General features: G+C 42.7%; 1 gene segment (V, D, J or C); it reads left to right on the top strand.

Moving 5' to 3' along the window:
- The first annotated feature begins 11,874 nt into the window (after nt 1-11,874).
- On the top strand, nt 11,875-12,854 carry LOC120527972. The segment is given in 2 exon segments: nt 11,875-11,943; nt 12,105-12,854. Coding segments are annotated over 2 exon segments (354 nt in total).
- The last annotated feature ends 7,076 nt before the right edge of the window (nt 12,855-19,930 follow it).

A 19,930-nucleotide genomic window follows, 5' to 3' on the forward strand; every position in this document is an offset into this window, starting at 1 on the left:
TGAGATCTCCAGACTGGGCCTGTGTGTGTAGGTGCACAAGTGTCCCCTGCTGCAGACTGGTGCCCTGTCCAGTGTTAGCTCCTGCCTTCAGGGCCAACAAAACTGTGAGCACAAATATAATAATATGTAAATAAAATGATAAATAAAATGGTAGTTTCATTTTACACAGATAATCTTAATTATAAAAAGTAAACAATAAGAATAACATGTTTAATTAAACTTTTGTACAACTAAAAATAATATAAATCATTGAAATTTAAATCTTTTTTTTTTTTTTACTTGGAGAACAATTCATTTTAAATCTATTGTTTCGGCTAGTTCACTCTCTACTGACATGTTTTCTGAGAATTATATGAATCATATACTTTTGTTTATATAAATAGATGGATAGTGTGAGGCACAAGACCGTGGGGAACATTTTATGGAAGTTGGTCGGAAAGTAAATATGGGGAAGGATAGGAGTGAGACACCATCACTAACCACTGTTCCAAGTGCCGCTTTGTGATGGGGGAAGAGAAATCTGTGGAAGACCAACATCTTGTTTCACAAGCTCCTTGTCTTTTTGTCCCAACACTATATAAATGTAATAGATTAGATTAGGATGTTTTCAGTTTAGTTTGTTCTGAACTGAGATATTTCAGGCTGACACTGGATGTTTCAATTGAATGTTTTACTGTTTTAGTTCACAATGTCATCCTTTGCTGCTCTTCTGTTCCCATTGCTGCGTCTAAACACCTGGCCATGGACCCCCTGCAGCTGCACTGCCAAAGCCTGTAAAGGTTTTTGATCGACTCTTTCTCATTGTGTGAGAGGGAGCTCATTGTGCTGCTGACAGTAATAATCAGCCATGTCTTCAGGCTGGACTCCTTTAATGGTCAGCGAGAACACAGTCCCAGATCTGCCGTCAGTGAAACAGCTCGGTGTCCCAGACACTCGGTTACCCACTGAAGAAAACAGGAGTTTGGGTTTTTCTCCAGGCCTCTGCAGGTACCAAGCCAGGCTGCTAGTTAAACCAGTGGAACTGGACACGCAGTCAAGAGTGACTTGATCTCCAAGGAGAACAGATTTCACTGATGGCTTCTGAGTCAAAACAATCTCCCCTTTGCTGTCTGGAAAATATGTCAGGAAAAGGAGCACACTGAGTAAAGACACAATGTCACGTACTTCACACATTAGGAAACAATTTTAATTCTATTGTTCTGTTGGAAAAGGGGTTAAAGAAATTAAATAGCTGGAATGTTAGTATTAATAATCAACTTTACATGCCCTCTTTTACAGTTCTGAATGATGGTAAAACAAAACTTATACATTTGTTCTAATTTTTCTTAATTCAAATTATTAATTATATAAAAGTCTATATTTTTTCATATTTCTTACACTGAGCAAACAGAGCTGCAGTCCACAACAGAAGCGTCACTGAGGCCATGTTCTCCAGAGGTGTTTAGTTCTGAAATATTTTCACACTTTTAATAAAACAGCAGAGCAGTCAAGCAATATCAGTATGGAAATCACGTCAGGCATGTAAATCTGAACATCATAATGACGTGAGACCGGAAATGGGAGTGGTCATTCAGACATACCGTCTTTAGCCATAAAGATGCGACCCTTCATATTATGACTTCCTCTTTTGAGATCTAAAGGCTCCTCTGACCTGTTTTGTAACTTATATTTATAGTATGTGCCAAGCTGTTACTCTCTTGGACAGCCCGGTGACCCAAATCAAGAAAATCGAGTACAAAGATGAAGAGGAGGATTGTATATTCACACATACAGGCTTTTTTGTCTGAACGTTTTATAAAATAAAATAAATGTTTTTCATAAGTTTCTTTAAGTCCTTTTCTTCTCTCTTACTAACCTAGAATAATGAATCCATGCTTTTATTTCGTCTTCTTTAGCTTACTGAAATTCTCTTAATGTAGGTGTAAGGCAGTCAGCTCTGTCACTTCTACAGTTGGTATAGAAAGCAGTTCTACAGTTGCTGATGGGCACTAACTAGTATTTCTAATAGGATACTTAACTGTGTATGATTTACCCCTTTAAATCAACTCCATTTCTCATCTACACTTTTATCCCAGTGTTACTAATTAGTTCTGCTTTCTTATGGCTCTAACATAATGGGTTCAAATCTTGTGCTCATATTCTGTTTGTGTTGAACCTTTTGTTCTCCCCGTGTCTATATGTGCTTTGTATTTTCTACCCATTTGTCCCTCCTTATTCCACAAACAAATGTGTCAGTTTAACTGGTGTTTCTCTATTCCAACCCACATGAGTGGGCCCTGCAGTGTACTGGCCTCCTTTTAAGACTCAGTTCCTGCCATGCACCTCATGTTAAAGGGATAGGTTCAGGTCCACCTTAACCAGGAGGGTCCAGAATGTTTTGTATTTACATTAAATATTTAATTTCCGAATTCACTCATTTTTAATTTGAAAATTTTAAATGTATGTGGTGGGCTGCTGCCTCGCAGTTAGGAGACCTGGGTTCACTTCCCGGGTCCTCCCTGCATGGAGTATGCATGTTCTCCCCGTGTCTGCGTGGGTTTCCTTCTGGTGCTTCAGTTTCCTCCCACAGTCCAAAGACATGAAGGTTAGGTGCATTGGTGATTCTAAAATGTCCCTAGTGTGTGCTTGGTGTGTGGGTGTGTGTGCCCTGTGGTGGGCTGGCGACCTGCCCGGGGTTTGCTTCCTGCCTTGCTCCCTGTGTTGGCTGGGATTGGCTCCAGCAGACCCTCATGACCCTGTAGTTAGGATACAGCGGGTCGGATGATGGATGGATGGAAAATGTATGGTGTTTTTTTTCAAGAGGGGACTTGGGCGGTCTCATGGTCTGGAATCCCTACAGATTTTATTTTTTTCTCCAGCCGTCTGGAGTTTTTTGTTTTTTCTGTCCCCCCTGGCCATTGAACCTTACTCTTATTCGATGTTAATGTTGATTTATTTTGTTTTATAATTGTGTCTTTCATTTTTCTATTCTTTAATATGTAAAGCACTTTGAGCTACTGTTTGTATGAAAATGTGCTATATAAATAAATGTTGTTGTTGTTGTTGTTCAAATAAAGAGTGTATTATAAAGAACTCACCCATAATTTGTTAAAAACATCCTTGAAAATAATTTCAAATAATACAATAACTTCATTTTTCATCCTGTTCATAGAAATAAACTAAACAAAGCTAATGACACATTCAAAAAAACCTGGCAAAAAAAACATGTGAGGCATGAAGAAGATAATTCTGAGGCTCATAGCAGCAGGAAGTGGCAGGATGAGTGACTGCATGACTGGCTGGGCATCAGCCACACCAACAACACTGGCCAATCCTTCCATTGCACTTTCTGGGCTATGCTGGGCTCTGTGAAATGTGCTATAGAAAGTAATAATTTAATTTTGAAGCATCGCCAATATTGCAATCAAAAAATTAATGTTTAGTTTATAAAACACCCTTAAACAGCATGAATGGTTCATACCGCCTAAAAATTGAATATTATTTATTGTGGCATACCGGCCTCTACAGTTAGCACATTTTGACAAGGTGCTAGAAATAAGAGTGAGTCATTTTGGAATTCAGCACATGTTGGTACCCACCTAACTCTGACTTGTACATTTTGTAGAAAGGCTGAACTTTCTGATTATAATTCTTGTTCTGAGGTAAATTCTTGTTCAATTGACGATACACAATTTGTAACTTAATATAACATTTTCAGTTCTGCTTAATCCAATTCAAGGTTCTCATCAGTGTGTGTCTATCCCAATAGCAATAAGCAGAAGACAGATCATGGTGTCAGTACATCCTTTGGCCCACTAACACACACACTCAAAGGGACCTAACTTGTACATTTATATGAAGCAAATCAATAGCCCCCAAGATTAAACCTACACAAACATAATTAGGACATGCAAACGTGCCATGGGCAATGACTGTGAGAAGAATTCAAACATAGATCATAGCATACAGAGAAAATCGGTTATAGTCCTAACCTGAAACCATTGTTATTAACTCATATATATTTTATGATGACATTGAATGCAGTGGATGTCACACACAATACCACCCCAAGACACCAGGAGCCATGACCACTAACCACCTTTTCTCCTTTTCCATGCTCAGTCCAGAGAAGCCACCCCACGAGGACCACTAATCCCAACCAGTTCAGAAGCAATAAAAATAGGAAGCTCTCTGATGATAGTGGGTCATCTGGAAAACGACCCACCTAAGTGAAGGAAGTTCGATGACAAGCCTGACAACTTTGAACATGAGACGATATAATAGCTGATGGCTTTATTGATTTCTATTATATTTCATTCCATTAGGCGCTTATTATTTTGATACATGCATCAGTCAAGTAAACAGGGCCTATGGCATCCCAACATTTTGGCTAAGGTCCTGTGGTTACTACCAGTCAACAACACAGAGTGACTATCAAATTATAGACACATCACCTGTACATCTATCCATCCATTACCAAACCAACTTATATCAGTTTTAGTATACACAAGTGTTTTTTTTCTCAGTGATGTGATGGGAAAAACAACCCAGCCATAGGGGATGCACAAACCTGTGTGTTTCTTCGTGCCGGTCCAAAGCCCGTATAAATGGATGAGGATTATGTCAGGAAGGGCATCCGGTTTAAAATTTTGCCAAATCAATATGCGGACAACAATACAAATTTCCATACCTGATCGGTTGAGCCCTGGCTTAACAATGACTGCCACCAGTAATGTTAGCCAACTGGCAGAAATTGGGAAACTGGCCGAAGAAGAAGAAGGAGAAGAAGAGGGGGAAGATGTGTCCGGAGGCAGGAGAAGAGGAGGAAGGTAAAGAGAGTGGAACTGAGGGTAGGAACTTTGAATGTTGGCAATATGACTGGCAAGGGGAGAGAGTTAGCAGATATGATGGAGAGAAGAAAGGTTGATATATTGTGCATGCAAGAGACTAAATGGAGTGAATTGGAGGTGGATTCAATTTGCTCAATCACGGTGTGAATAGTAGGATAAATGGAGTAGGGGTTATTCTGAAGGAACAGTATGTCAAGAGTGTTTTGGAGGTGAAAAGAGTGTCAGACAGAGTAATGGTTATGAAGCTGGAAATTAGAGGTGTGATGATGAATGTTGTTAGTGCATATGCCCCACAAGTTGGGTGAGTGATGAATGAGAAAGAAGATTTCTGGATAAAGTAGTGAATGGAGCAGATTTCAATGGACATGTTGGTAAAAGGAGAAGAGGGGATGAGGAGGTGATGGGTAGTTATGGTGTTAAGGAGAGGAATGAAGAAAGTCAGAGGATAGTGGATTTTGCCAAAAGGATAGACATGGCTGTGGTGAATACATATTTTAAGAAGAGGGAGGAACAAGGTTACGTACAAGAGTGTAGGAAGATGCACACAGGTAGATTACATCCTATGCAGAAGAGTCAATCTGAAGGAGATTGTAGACTGCAAAGTGGTGGCAGGGGAAAGTGTAGTTGAGCAGCATAGGATGGTGGTCTGGAGGATGATGTTGGAGATCAAGAAGAGGAAGAGAATGAGGGTAGAGCCAAGGATCAAATGGTGTAAGTTGAAAAAGGAAGACTGCAAGCTTCAGTTTTGGGAGAAAGTGAGACAGGCACTGGGTGGCAGTGAAGAGTTACCAGACAGTTGGGCAACTACAGCAGATGTAGTAAGGGTGACAGCAAGAAGGGTGCTTGGCGTGACATCTGGAAAGAGGAAGAAGGAAAAGTAAACCTGATGATGGAATGGGGAAGTATACAGTGGGCGGTTTACAGAGGAAGAGGATGGCAAAGAAGAAGTAGGATAGTCAGGGAGATGCAGAAATTAGACAAGAGTACAAGGAGATAAGGAACAAGGTGAAGAGAGAGGTAGCAAAGGCAAAAGAAAAGTCATATGATGAGCTGTATGAGAGGTTGGACAGTAAGGAGGGAGAAAAGGACCTGTATTGATTGGCTAGACAGAGGGAACAAGCTGGGAAAGACGTGCAGCAGGCTAGGGTGATAAAAGATAAAGATGGAAACGTACTCACAAGTGAGGAGAGTGTGTTGAGCAGATGGAAAGAGCACTTTGAGAGGCTGATGAATGAAGAGAATGAGAGAGAGAAGAGGTTGGATGATGTGGAGATAGTGAATCAGAAAGTGCAACGGATTAGCAAAGAGGAAGTAAGGACAGCTATGAAGAGGATGAAGAATGTAAAAGCCTTTGGTCCAGATGACATACCTGTGGAAGCATAGAGGTGTTTAGGAGAAATGGCAGTGGAGTTTTTAACCAGATTGTTTAGTGGAATCTTGGAAAGTGAGAGGATGCCTGAGGAGTGGAGAAGAAGTGTACTGGTGCCGATATTTAAGAATAAGGGGGATGTGCAGAGCTATAGTAACTACAGGGGGATAAAATTGATGAGCCAAAGCATGAAGTTATGGGAAAGAGTAGTGGAAGCTAGGTTAAGAAGTGAGGTGATGATTAGTGAGCAGTAGTGTGGTTTCATGCCAAGAAGGAGCACCACAGATGCAATGTTTACTCTGAGGGTGTTGATGGAGAAGTATAGAGAAGGCCAGAAGTAGTTGCATTGCGTATTTGTGGACCTGGAGAAAGCATATGACAGGGTGCCTTGAGTGGAGTTGTGGTATTTTATGAGGAAGTCGGGAGTGGCAGAGAAGTATGTAAGAGTTGTACAAAATATGTTTGAGGGAAGTGTGAGCGCGGCTAAAGTCTGCGGTAGGAGTGACAGATGCATTCAAGGTGGAGGTGGGATTACATCAGGGATCGGCTCTGAGCCCTTTCTTATTTGCAATGGTGATGGACAGGTTGACAGATGAGATTAGACAGGAGTTCCTATGAATGTTTGCTGATGACATTGTTATCTGTAGTGATAGTAGGGAGCAGGTTGAGGAGACCCTGGAGAGATGGAGATATGCTCTACAGAGGAGAGGAATGAAGGTCAGTAGGAACAAGACAGAATACATGTGTATAAATGAGAGGGAGGTCAGTGGAATGGTGAGGATGCAGGAAGTAGAGTTGGAGAAGGTGGATGAGTTTAAATACTTGGGATCAACAGTATAGAGTAATGGGGATTGTGGAAGAGAGGTGAAAAAGAGAGTGTAAGCAGGGTGGAATGGGTGGAGAAGAGTGTCAGGAGTTATTGGTGACAGACTGATATCAGCAAAAGTGAAAGGGAAGGTCTACAGGACGGTAGTGAGACCAGCTATGTTATATGGGTTGGAGTCAGTGGCACTGACCAGAAAGCAGGAGACAGAGCTGGAGGTTTCAGCTAAGATGTTAAGATTTGCACTGGGTGTGACGAGGATGGATAGGATTAGAAATGAGTACATTAGAGGGATAGCTCAAGTTGGACGGTTGGGAGACATAGTCAGAGAGGCGAGATTGTATTGGTTTGGACATGTGCAGAGGAGAGATGCTGAGTATATTGGGAGAAGGATGCTAAGGATAGAGCTGCCAGGCAAGAGCAAAAGAGGAAGGCCTAAGAAAAGCTTTATGGATGCGTTGAGAGAGGACATGCAGGTGATGGGTGTGACAGAGCAAGATACAGAGGACAGGAACATATGGAAGAAGTTCGTCCGCTGTGGCAACCCCTAATGGGAGCAGCCAAAAGAAGATGAAGAAGAAGATGCAATGGGGAAAACACAGCAGCACTTACATTTATGTTATTTTTACAACTATTAAAAACATAACCCTTTAGTTTTACACTGTGTCATCCCAAAGTACTTTTTAAGTCCAGAGACACAGTACGATAGTTTAGTATGTATACAGTTAGGTCCATAAAAATTTGGACAGAGACAACTTTTTTCTAATTTTGGTTCTGTACATTACCAGAATGAATTTTGATGCAGTTGAAGTGCAGACTCTTAGCTTTAATTCAGTGGGGTGAACAAAACGATTGCATAAAAATGTGAGGCAACTAAAGCATTTTTTAACACAATCCCTTCATTTCAAGGGCTCAAAAGTAATTGGACAAATTAAATAACTGGAAATAAAATGTTCATTTCTAATACTTGGTTGAAAACCCTTTGCTGGCAATGACAGCCTGAAGTCTTGAACTCATGGACATCACCAGATGCTGGGTTTCCTCCTTTTTAATGCTCTGCCAGGCCTTTACTGCAGCGGCTTTCAGTTGCTGTTTGTTTGTTGGTCTTTCTGTCCAAAGTTAAGTCTTCAACAAGTGAAATGCATGCTCAATTGGGTTAAGATCAGGTGACTGACTTGGCCATTCAAGAATTTTCCACTTCTTTGCTTTAATAAACTCCTGGGTTGCTTTGGCTGTATGTTTTGGGTCATTGTCCATCTGTATCATGAAACACCACCCAACCAATTTGAGTGCATTTAGCTGGATTTGAGCAGACAGTATGTCTCTGAACACCTCAGAATTCATTCAGCTGCTTCTGTCCTGTGTCACATCATCAATAAACACTAGTGTCCCAGTGCCACTGGCAGCCATGCATGCCGAAGCCATCACACTGCCTCAACGGTGTTTTACAGATGATGTGGTATGCTTTGGATAATGAGCTGTTCCACGTCTTCTCCATACTCTATTCTTTCCATCATTCTGGTAGAGGTTGATCTTGGTTTCATCTGTCCAAAGAATGTTTTTCCAGAACTGTGCTGGCTTTTTTAGGTGTTCTTTTGCAAAGTCCAATCTAGTCTTTCTATTCTTGACGCTTATGAGTGGCTTGCACCTTGCAGTGCACCCTCTGTATTTACTTTCATGCAGTCTTCTCTTTATGGTAGACTTGGATATTGATACGCCTACCCCTGGAGAGTGTTGTTCACTTGGTTGGCTGTTGTGAAGGGTTTCTCTTCACCATGGAAATGATTCTGCACTCATCCACCACTGTTGTCTTCCGTGGACGTCCAGGTCTTGTTGCGTTGCTGAGTTCAGCAGTGCTTGCTTTCTTTCTCAGGATGTACCAAACTGTAGATTTTGCCACTCGTAATATTGTAGCAATTTCTCAGATGGGTTTTTTCTGCTTTTGCAGCTTAAGGATGGGTTCATTAACCTGCATGGAGAGCTCCTTTGACAGCATGTTGTCTGTTCACAGCAAAATCTTCGACATTCAAGCACCACACCTCAAATCAACTCCAGGCCTTTTATCTGCCTAATTGATAACGACATAACAATGGACTTGCGCACACCTGCCCATGAAATAGCCTTTGAGTCAATTGTCCAATTACTTTTGGGCTCCTGAAATGAAGGGATTGTGTTAAAAAAATGCTTTAGTTGCTACACATTTTTATGCAATCTTTTTGTTCAACCCACTGAATTAAAGCTGAAAGTCTGCAATTCAACTGCATCTGAGTTGTTTCATTTAAAATTTATTGTGGTAATGTACAGAACCAAAATTAGAAAAAAGTTGTCTCCCTGTCCAAATATTTATGGACCTAACTGTATATGAAATGGTAACGGCTATGTCTCTGTCACACAAAAACTCACAAATCATTGTGTCATGAACCTTGACCTTGGTCTCAATCCAGAGTCATTGCCATGATATGAATAACACGACCACTGAATTCATCATGTGGGTTACCTCGGTCAAGTAATTGGGCTTCAAGTCCTTCTCATAGCAAGCCCCACTGTACACCATGGCTAACAAGAAAACAGCAATGACATGGGCACACAGCATTGCTGACAGAAACATAAATACAGCATGACCTCTTAACAGTGAAGCACACTGCACAGGCCAACCAATTGTTTTCATCATAAATGCCAGTTGTGCATACTGAGCTCAACGAGAAGTCTTACATGTCTAAAGAATTACAATTGAGGCTTTCATCCACAGTTATCGGCATCAGGTCCTTTTGCATAGCGAACAGCGGTGCAGCCACATGACAAGGCTGGCAAGAAAAGAACAGCAACAGAGGCACGTAGCATGTATGTCAGGGAAATAGCTGTGGTGACATCTGTTGGCAGTGAAGGGCGATATAGCAACCTTGGGTTCCATATTTCATGAGAGGCACATGAACCACATTTCCTAAAGAAATGGAAAATCAAGTATTCCAAGTTTATAAATACGTTTACATTTCACTTGCTCAAGATCATATAATGATTCAGGACAGATAACTGTGTCAACACTCATTGCTACAAAAAAGACACAGCAGCCCTTGAAATTGTTCAAAGGTGAGTAACCGGGTGCATCCCAGGAATGAAGGGCAGGTCAGGACAGGATCAGGGAATTAAACCTGTTTAGTGTCGAGCAGAGGAGAGGAGAGGAGTCAGGAACTAATCCATGTCTTCAAAATCATCCAACACATCAATCAAATGGATTCAGTTGAATTATTTTGATGAAATAGTGAATTATGTACTGAAAAACACAGATGGAAGACAAACTACCTTGATAACCCTTACATGGTCCAACATTTCTTCTTCTCTGAAGATATATGAACACAATTTATCCAAATGGTTTAAGTGAAAGCAATGGTTAGTAAATAGAAGATAAAATAAAAATAATAAGTTGGATGATAAAATATAGTTTTATAATACAATATAATTATTTATTGAACTATTTGCATGTTTAATTATTGATAGGAAAAAAGGAGAAGGTTTTTCTCTGAAAATTTATAATGCACTTAAATACATAATGGAGAGCAATTTGCATGACTAAAATGTCATATATTGTGAAATAAAATAAATTAAGATTCAAAATATTGTTTAAGATAATGAGTGTTGAATACAAATATAGACATGTATATTTTAATGTTTGTTGTATTTTCTTTGTTGTCAAGAATGAATGACCAGCATCCAGCCAGGCAAACATTTGTTCCCAGAGCCTCATGATGCTTTGCAAGGTCAATTTGACATCACAGAGCTTTAACAGCCATGTTAGATGGGGATTTAGCTATTCGACTTTCACACATGTATACTTTAAGTGTAGTACGCCACTACTTTATAGCACTTCCCAATCTGCTTTTTGCAGGTGTAAATAATGTGTATACATGCATGCATAATGCCACTACCTGATCCATATTACAGTTGTTTTTGTATGCATATGTGTTTAAAAAAAGAAAAGAAGAAAAAAACTAACTACGTTAGCTGACTATAATGAGAATGTTATGAAAATATTGTGATGTTCTGTATAGATTCATAGTACATTATATCCTCACTTGGATTAAGCATGGATACATGGTAGTGCAGTGGTTAGTTTTGTCACCTTACAACTCAGGCCACATTTCTGGCCACGATATTCAGTCCAGCATGGTTGACAGATACTTCCTAATCCATCAGGACACTTTAAAGGCCATTGTACCATTAAATTCCACTCAAAACTATTTCAGTCTCTCCTTACCCACTGTGTCCACCAAAATTCCCAAATATTTCAGTGTTTTCACTCAACTCAAGGCAAAGCAAACTCAATGGGGTTCAGTCATCACTTGTTGTGAGTTATGGAAACACATTTATTCAGTTTACATTTTCACTGCAAAAAGATTTTTAGTTTTTAAAGCAGTTTTTAACAGAAAGACGAACTTTGAGCAAATAATGAATATATACAAGAGAAGTCATAATACTTATGGCATTACATCAAATCATTCCTTGTACAAGTAAATAAATATTAGGACTTGACTAAAGATAGAAGAAAATAATAAATGTTCAGCCTACAATTTAAGCTTCTTCATGTTTACTAAAATAAAACTGAAGATTAATGAATTAATATTTACCCAATCTGCTTTATCCAGTGCTTGGATTGGTGTTACTATATTAGTGTAGCGTATGCTAACTCCAACACCCCTTACTTGAGACTGACCGGTTAATTAAAATTTTAAAAATGTGGATATCCTGAACAGCTGCAGCAGTGAGTGCCACACCCACTCCTACCACACGACTGTCATTTGCATAACTGATTTGCTTCTCTGCTCTCCAAGTCCTCTTAAAACAGACAGCTTGTGTTCCACAGAGATAATCAGACACAATGAACTCCCTTACATTTGCAATCTTGGTTTTAATACTCTTTGCTCACGGTAAGCATTCTGGAGAAAATTTCTAAATATTTTTACAATTTTAAATCAGGTTAACATTTCTAATAAATATAACAACTCAGTTAATACAAAACAATATGACTAGCAAGATTTTGGCTTAGCTTTGACTGTATTTAATTTTTGGTCTTCTCTTTATTTTCCAGATTGTACCAGTGAGGTTGTTCTTAATCAACCTTCATTACAAACTGCAACCCCTGGCCAGAGTGTCTCTCTGAGTTGTAAAGCCAGTACCTCTATGTCAGATGACTTAAACTGGTATCATCAGAGACCTGGCCAGGTACCCCGGCTCCTGGTTTATGATGGTAACGTCCGTTATTCTGGCATCCCTGAGAAGTTCAGCGGTAGCTATTCAGGAACAGATTTTACTCTGACAATCAGTAAGTTTGAACCTGAAGACGCAGGACATTACTACTGTCAGCAGTTTAACCAGTGGCCTTTAACACAGTGAGAAAGAGTCGTACAAAAACCTCCTCTGTGCAAGCATGCAGCTGTGGCAGTGTGCAGAGAGAAATGAAAATCACAAATATGGAGGGTGAACATAAGACATTTCGATGGATTGTTGAAGGCTTATTCATAGATATGAATCACATAATGGTGGCACAGTGACATAGCAATTACTGCTGCTGTCTCTTAGCTACAGAAGGCTGTATTAGTATCTTAGTTACTGGTCACTGCCAGTGTGGAGTGTGCACATTCCCTGATTCCAGCACCCCAAAGATGTGCACCAGGTTCACTGGCAATTGGAATTTGACCTTGTGTGAGTGAGTGAGTGAGTGAGTGAGTGAGTGAGTGAATGAGTGAGTGAGTGAGTGAGTGAGTGAATGAATGGGCCCTGTGACAAGGAGGCTATCTGCCCAGAGCTGGTTTCTGCCCTATTTCTATTCCTTATGCTGCCAGGATAGGCCCTTTGCCATTTACTAGATGATGCGAGTTCAAGAATGGATGGATGAGTGGATAGATGTGCACATTCCTGAAAGTATCATTGGTAAGATGAATGTGAGCTTTGTCATCGGTTCTTCATAAATGCACTTTAACTGCTCCTGGTTAATGCAATAGAGTAAGTTTATTATTATCTTTTATTTCCAAAACAAATAGATGGCAAAGTGATGCATTTATAGCAGTGCAGCCTCATTGTTCCTGGAGACTGAGATGAGTTCTAGACAGGACACTGTTTCTACAGTATAAACTTTGCATGTTTTCTCCATTTGTGTATTTTTGTTCTCTGTCCACTCTTGTTCTTGGTTCATTCTTTAGATATGTCTATTCATTTGATTTATATCTTTAAAATGTCCTAGTGTAAGTGAGTATACCTTAACCATGGTTCATTTCTGCCTCTGCTCAGTGCTTCTGGAATACACTCCACCTCTTCTTACACCAATAATATAGGAACATATGGACAAAAAACACAACTGGTCTCTAGAAGGGACATGCAAACTCAACATACAGTGCTAATCACTGTGTCACCATTTTTCCCAGATTTGGATATTGCCGATCCCTAAATGCAAAGCATGCAATGTATTTTATTCATTCATGTGTTTTCTGACTTAAGCAGTTCTAGAAGCTTGTTCTCAACCCAGCAGCACCGAGTGCAAATCAGGAGGTTTGCATGGGGAGAACATGCAAACTCCACACAGACAGTGACCCGGCCAAATTCTGAACACCGAAATTCTGGAGCTGTGATGTAGCACTGCAACCACTAAATCACTGTGATAGTTGACATCACAGTTGAGAAAAACCCCAAAGCCTTACTTGACAGGGATGCCAGTGTAATCGAAACATGGGGGGGGGGACTGCCCCCCAAGAGTACATGCACCCCTCCAACACATTGTGTGGCAGCATTCATAGGCCAGTATGCTCATCCACGTACCTGAAGGGTATGCTGGGACTTGTAGTCTCGTGGGGCAGCTCAAAGGTGGCTGCTGCTGGGGAGGGCTGTCCCTACTTTCAAGGTTTTGGCCTTGATGCCACCTCTGTTCACTCAGTAGTCAGAGTTAAGAGGAGGTGAATGAGACTGCATGGGAGGTGCAGAAGGAGAAAGAAAAAACTAAGGCTTTGTTGCGAGGCCTGGAAAGGAGGAAATCGAGACCCTGTTGAGGTGTTGTGTGAAATAAATGCCTTGTATTTGAACCCAGGATTTTGTTGCGTAGTTGTGTCTGGGGGTTTGGAGTGCTACAAAACCCTCTGAAGGTCACATCACCAATAAAGTAACTGTAATTTTTCATGTACTGTGTTTTTATAATGTATTTGATTTAACCATGTTTTGAAAACTCCCATTTCACTGTAATCATCAGCAAATTTTTTTAATGTTTCTTCATTGATTTAAATGTGTCATTCTACATTGTTCAGACACTTTCGAAGATTTAAATGCTCTTTGTTTTCTATTAATGATGCATTAATCTTTGTACTAGTCTGATCTTCTTAAAATTATGCTGGTCTTCACCAAAAATCCTTCTGCACAAAAACATTGCTGTACTTTATAGGTCTACGTGTGCTGAATTCCTTTCTGAAGTTGGAATTTCTCTATCACGAACTGTTTGCAAGAAATTGCAGTTTTAGTGAAAAAAAAATTTTTTTTTGAGAAAAAACTTTTATTTTTTAAAAAATGAGACTGTTTTTGTGTTCAGAACATTATTTTAAAATATATTTTAATCTGAAAAATGGCTGTCTTTGTCGTTCTTAACTTTAGAGTCTGAAAGGAGAAAACAAATTAATCAGCTCCTCTACCTGCTGATCATAACATATTCCTCTTTCAGACGTAGTGAATCCTGTTGCTACTTATTAAAACTGATGGGGTGTTAGGTTCTGAACATTCTGCACAATTGGTTTACATTTTCTCTTTGTGTCTCTAGATTTTTCTAAAATGTGCTGGTTAGCTTAAATGTGTTGATGTGGGTTTATAAGTGAGTATGCCCTCCAGTGGGCTGGTGCCCTGTCCAGGGCTGGCCACACTCCTATGTCCAATGTAGCAGGAACAGGCTATAGCACTGCTGGTCCTGAGTTCTATTAGATGGTCAGAAAATGGATGGATGGATGGAGAGACAGAGGAGTGCATCACTTTAATTCCATGGCTTGTTGCTGATCTCATTGTGCTACAGAATACATTTCTAAAATTGTTGATTTTCTCTTTTCTAAGAGCAGTGTTCACCTTTCTATATTTTCATTATTGTTTAGCAGCCAATTAAGGAAAAAGAAACAATTAAGGGGTCTGAGTCTTCAAGAGCAAGCCAAATAAAATTAATTCAAAGGAAGTTCATTAGGAGCAAAAACAGATCACTACATCAAAGGGTTAGAATGAAAACCTGCAGTCACTGAGGCCCTCTGGGACCAGAGTTGGGGACCCCTGTTCTGTCCAGTTCTCCCAGCAAGCAAATTGACATTGGGCCAGTGTATGCCTAGTGTGGGCAAACATATTGGCCTTGTTTGGGCAGCCAACAACGGTCCACTTGGAATTTGCACATCTGTGCAATATTGGCCCCATACTACTGACCCAGTGTGGACAAACAGACAGGGAGTCCAAATTTAGACATGAACGTGAAAATATTCCATGCCTTACTTGTCCATCCATCCATTTTCTATAGGCACTTATCCAGGGTGGTGTTGGTGGAGTCTATCCCAGCAAGCCATGGGTGCAGACAGGAACAACCCCTGGACAGGGCACCAGCCCATAATAGGGTGAACACAAGTAGTCACGTACACACACCACACACACTTTAGGGACAATTTAACATTACCAGTCCACCTAACTTGCATATCTTGAGACTGGGAAAAAAACAATTTGAAAATGGAAAGAACGTGCAAACTCCATGCAGGGAGGACCCAAGACATGAACCCTGGTCTCCTAACTGTGAGGCAGAAGTGCTACCACTGTGCCATACCTCTTAGTGGTCCTTACATTTAACTTTTTTTTTTCTAGTGTTTTGTTTTTTATTATCAATTGAAATATGTGTAATCATGAATATTTACAATTTATTAACTAATAAGAAATGGAAATAAAAACACAATGCTAATGTGGCTTAAAAGTATTATTACAAAACACATAATGTTTCCATTTTTTGGTGCTGGAAAAACTCTGAACATGAAAAAATGACCAAAAATTTAACAAAAAGAGTAATTTTAGTCAGAGTAAAAACAATACATTTTGAAGACATTCAAAGTAGTATTTAAAATGTAAAACCCATTGACAATACTAATTCACAGCTTTATTTACTCTGCAACAACATTAAAAACCAGGAAATTCCAGGTATAACCAGCATTACCAAACCATTACTGGACTATTAAGGGATTTACTTAACTTGTACTGCCATCAGTTAACCCATTTTAGGCCCCCAGGGTAGCTTTAGTAAGGGGACTCTTGAAGAAGTGCCCACATTGGGCCAGTGTGGCATTTAATTGGGGTTTCTATAAGCCCACACTGCTGATAGTTTGCCTAAATGAAGTCACTGTGTGCCTGTTTTCCGGAAAACATCTTTAAACTGATATCCTCTACAAATGACTGAAAAGTTCATTGCTGATGTTTTATAATCCCAGAAACATCAACTTCAGCACTCTCCTGGCTGCAAGACCTTCTTGTCTTCTGGCAATACTGAAGGAATTCAACTGCCGCACCAAAAATGGTTGGTAGAACTGCCTGCGCTTTGAGGGCTGAATATTTGTTCCAAAAACACTTTTTTGACAAGCACAAAAAGCAATGGTTTCACACAGAAATTAACATAAAACGTCTGTTGCTGTGTGCTTTGGGCATGCTGGCTCTCCGGTTGTCTTCAGCAGTGGTAGTCGTAATGCATTGTTATCTGGTTTGTATCCCTTGTCACTGTAACTGCCGGTGCTCCCAAGCGAACGTTGCCATAGGCACGTCAGCTACACAAACCTGCTCAGCACCACGATCAGCTGATGCGGGTACCTCACATTTATTTTCAATCACTTGAATCAAAATCGTCCATCCATCCATTCTCTTCCGCTTATCCGAGGTCGGGTCGCGGGGGCAGCAGCTTAAGCAGAGAGGCCCAGACTTCCCTCTCCCCGCCACTTCTTCCAGCTCTTCCGGAGAATCCCATGCTCCCAGGCCAGCCGGGAGACATAGTCCCTCCAGCGTGTCCTGGGTCTTCCCCGGGGCCTCCTCCCGGTTGGTCGTGCCCGGAACACCTCACCAGGGAGGCGCCCAGGAGGCATCCTGATCAGATGCCCGAGCCACCTCATCTGACTCCTCTCGATGCGGAGGAGCAGCGGCTCTACTCTGAGCCCCTCCCGGATGACTGAGCTTCTCACCCTATCTTTAAGGGAAAGCCCAGACACCCTGCGGAGGAAACTCATTTCAGCCGCTTGTATTCGCGATCTCGTTCTTTCGGTCACTACCCATAGCTCATGACCATAGGCGAGGGTAGGAAGGTAGATCGACTGGTAAATTGAGAGCTTTGCCTTACGGCTCAGCTCCTTTTCACCACGACAGACCGATGCAGAGCCGCGATCACTGCGGAGGCCGCACCGATCCGCCTGTCGATCTCACGCTCCATTCTTCCCTCACTCGTGAACAAGACCCCGAGATACTTGAACTCCTCCACTTGGGGCAGGATCTTTCCCCCAACCCTGAGAGGGCACTCCACCCTTTCCGCTGAGGACCATGCTCGGATTTGGAGGTGCTGATTCTCATCCCAGCCGCTTCACACTCAGCTGCGAACCGATCCAGAGAGAGCTGAAGATCACGGCCTGATGAAGCAAACAGGACAACATCATCTGCAAAAGCAGTGACCCAATCCTGAGTCCACCAAACCGACCCCTTCAACACCCTGGTTGCGCCTAGAAATTCTGTCCATAAAAGTTATGAACAGAATCGGTGACAAAGGGCAGCCCTGGCGGAGTCCAACTCTCACTGGAAACGGGCTCGACTTACTGCCGCAATGCGGACCAAGCTCTGACACCGTTGTACAGAGACCAACAGCTCTTATCAGGGGTCCGTACCCCATACTCCCGAGCACCCCCACAGGATTCCCGAGGGACACGGTCGAATGCCTTTTCCAAGTCCACAAAACACATGTAGACCGGTCGGGCAAACTCCCATGCACCCTCCAGGACTCTGCTAAGGGTGAAGAGCTGGTCCACTGTTCCGCGACCAGGACTAAAACCACACTGTTCCTCCTGAATCCGAGGTTCACTATCCGACGGACCCTCCTCTCCAGAACCCCGAATAGACTTTTCCAGGGAGGCTGAGGAGTGTGATCCCTCTATAGTTGGAACACACCCTCCGTCCCCTTTTAAAGAGGGGACCACCACCCCGGTCTGCCAATCCAGAGGCACTGTCCCGATGTCCATGCGATGTTGCAGAGACGTGTCAACCAAGACAGTCCTACAACATCCAGAGCCTTAAGGAACTCCGGCGATCTCATCCACCCCGGGCCCTGCCACCAAGGAGTTTTTGACCACCTCGGTGACTTCAGTCCCAGAGATGGGAGAGCCCACCTCAGAGTCCCCAGGCTCTGCTTCCTCATTGGAAGGCATGTTAGTGGGATTGAGGAGGTCTTCAAGTACTCCTCCCACCGACCCTAACGCCCGAAGTCGAGGTCAGCAGCGCACCATCCCCACCATATACGGTGTTGACACTGCACTGCTTCCCTCCTGAGACGCCGGACGGTGGACCAGAATCTCCTCGAAGCCGTCCAAAGTCGCTCTCCATGGCTCTCCAAACTCCTCCCATGCCCGAAGTTTTGCCTCAGCAACAACGAAGCCGCGTTCGCTTGGCCTGCCGGTACCTATCAGCTGCCTCCAGAGACCCACAGGACAAAAAGTCCTATAGGACTCCTTCTTCAGCTTGACGGCATCCCTCACCGCCGTGTCCACCAACGGGTTCGGGATTGCCGCCACGACAGGCACCACCACCTTGCGGCCACAGCTCCGTCAGCCGCCTCAACAATAGAGGCACGGAACATGGCCCATTCGACTCAATGTCCCCACCTCCCTCGGGACGGGTTGAAGTTCTGCCGGAGGTGGGAGTTGAAGCTACTTCTGACAGGGGACTCTGCCAGCCGCTCCCAGCAGACCCTCACAACACGCTTGGGCCTACCAGGTCTGACCGCATCTTCCCCACCATCGAAGCCAACTCACCACCAGGTGGTGATCAGTTGACAGCTCCGCCCCTCTCTTCACCCGAAAGTGTCCAAGACATATGGCCGCAAGTCCGACGACACGACCACAATGTCGATCATCGACCTGAGGCCTAGGGTGTCCTGGTGCCAAGTGCACATATGAACACCCTTATGCTTGAACATGGTGTTCGTTATGGACAATCCGTGACGAGTACAGAAGTCCAATAACAAAACACCGCTCGGGTTCAGATCGGGGGGGCCATTCCTCCCAATCACGCCCTTTCAGGTCTCACTGTCATTGCCCACGTGAGCATTGAAGTCTCCCAGCAAAACGAGGGAATCCCCAGAAGGTATGCCCTCTAGCAACCCCTCCAGAGACTCCAAAAGGGTGGATACTCCAAACTGCTGTTCGCATATGCACAAACAACAGTCAGGACCCTTCCCCACCCGGCGGAGGGAGGCCACCCTCTCGCCCACCGGGTAAACCCCAATGCACAGGCTCCAGTCGGGGCAATAAGTATGCCCACACCTCCTCGGCGCCTCTCACCGGGGCAACTCCAGAGTGGTAGAGAGTCCAGCCCCTCTCAAGGAGATTGGTTCCAGAGTCCAAGCTGTGCGTCGAGGTGAGTCCGACTATATCTAGCCGGAACCTCTCGACCTCGCGCACTAGCTCAGGCTCCTTCCCTTCAGAGAGGTGACATTCCACGCCCCAAGAGCCAGTTTCTGTAGCCGAGGATCAGACCGCCAAGGTCCCCGCCTTCGGCCACCACCCAACTCACATTGCACCCAACCTCCTTGGCCCCTCCCATAGGTGGTGAGCCCATGGGGAGGAGGACCCACGTTACCTCTTCGGAATCAAAATCGGAGTCTGAAAAGTCAGAGTCCAATTCAGC

This window comes from Polypterus senegalus, chromosome 4 (genome assembly GCF_016835505.1).
Source record: "Polypterus senegalus isolate Bchr_013 chromosome 4, ASM1683550v1, whole genome shotgun sequence".
In the NCBI taxonomy this organism is placed as follows: Eukaryota; Metazoa; Chordata; class Cladistia; order Polypteriformes; family Polypteridae; genus Polypterus; species Polypterus senegalus.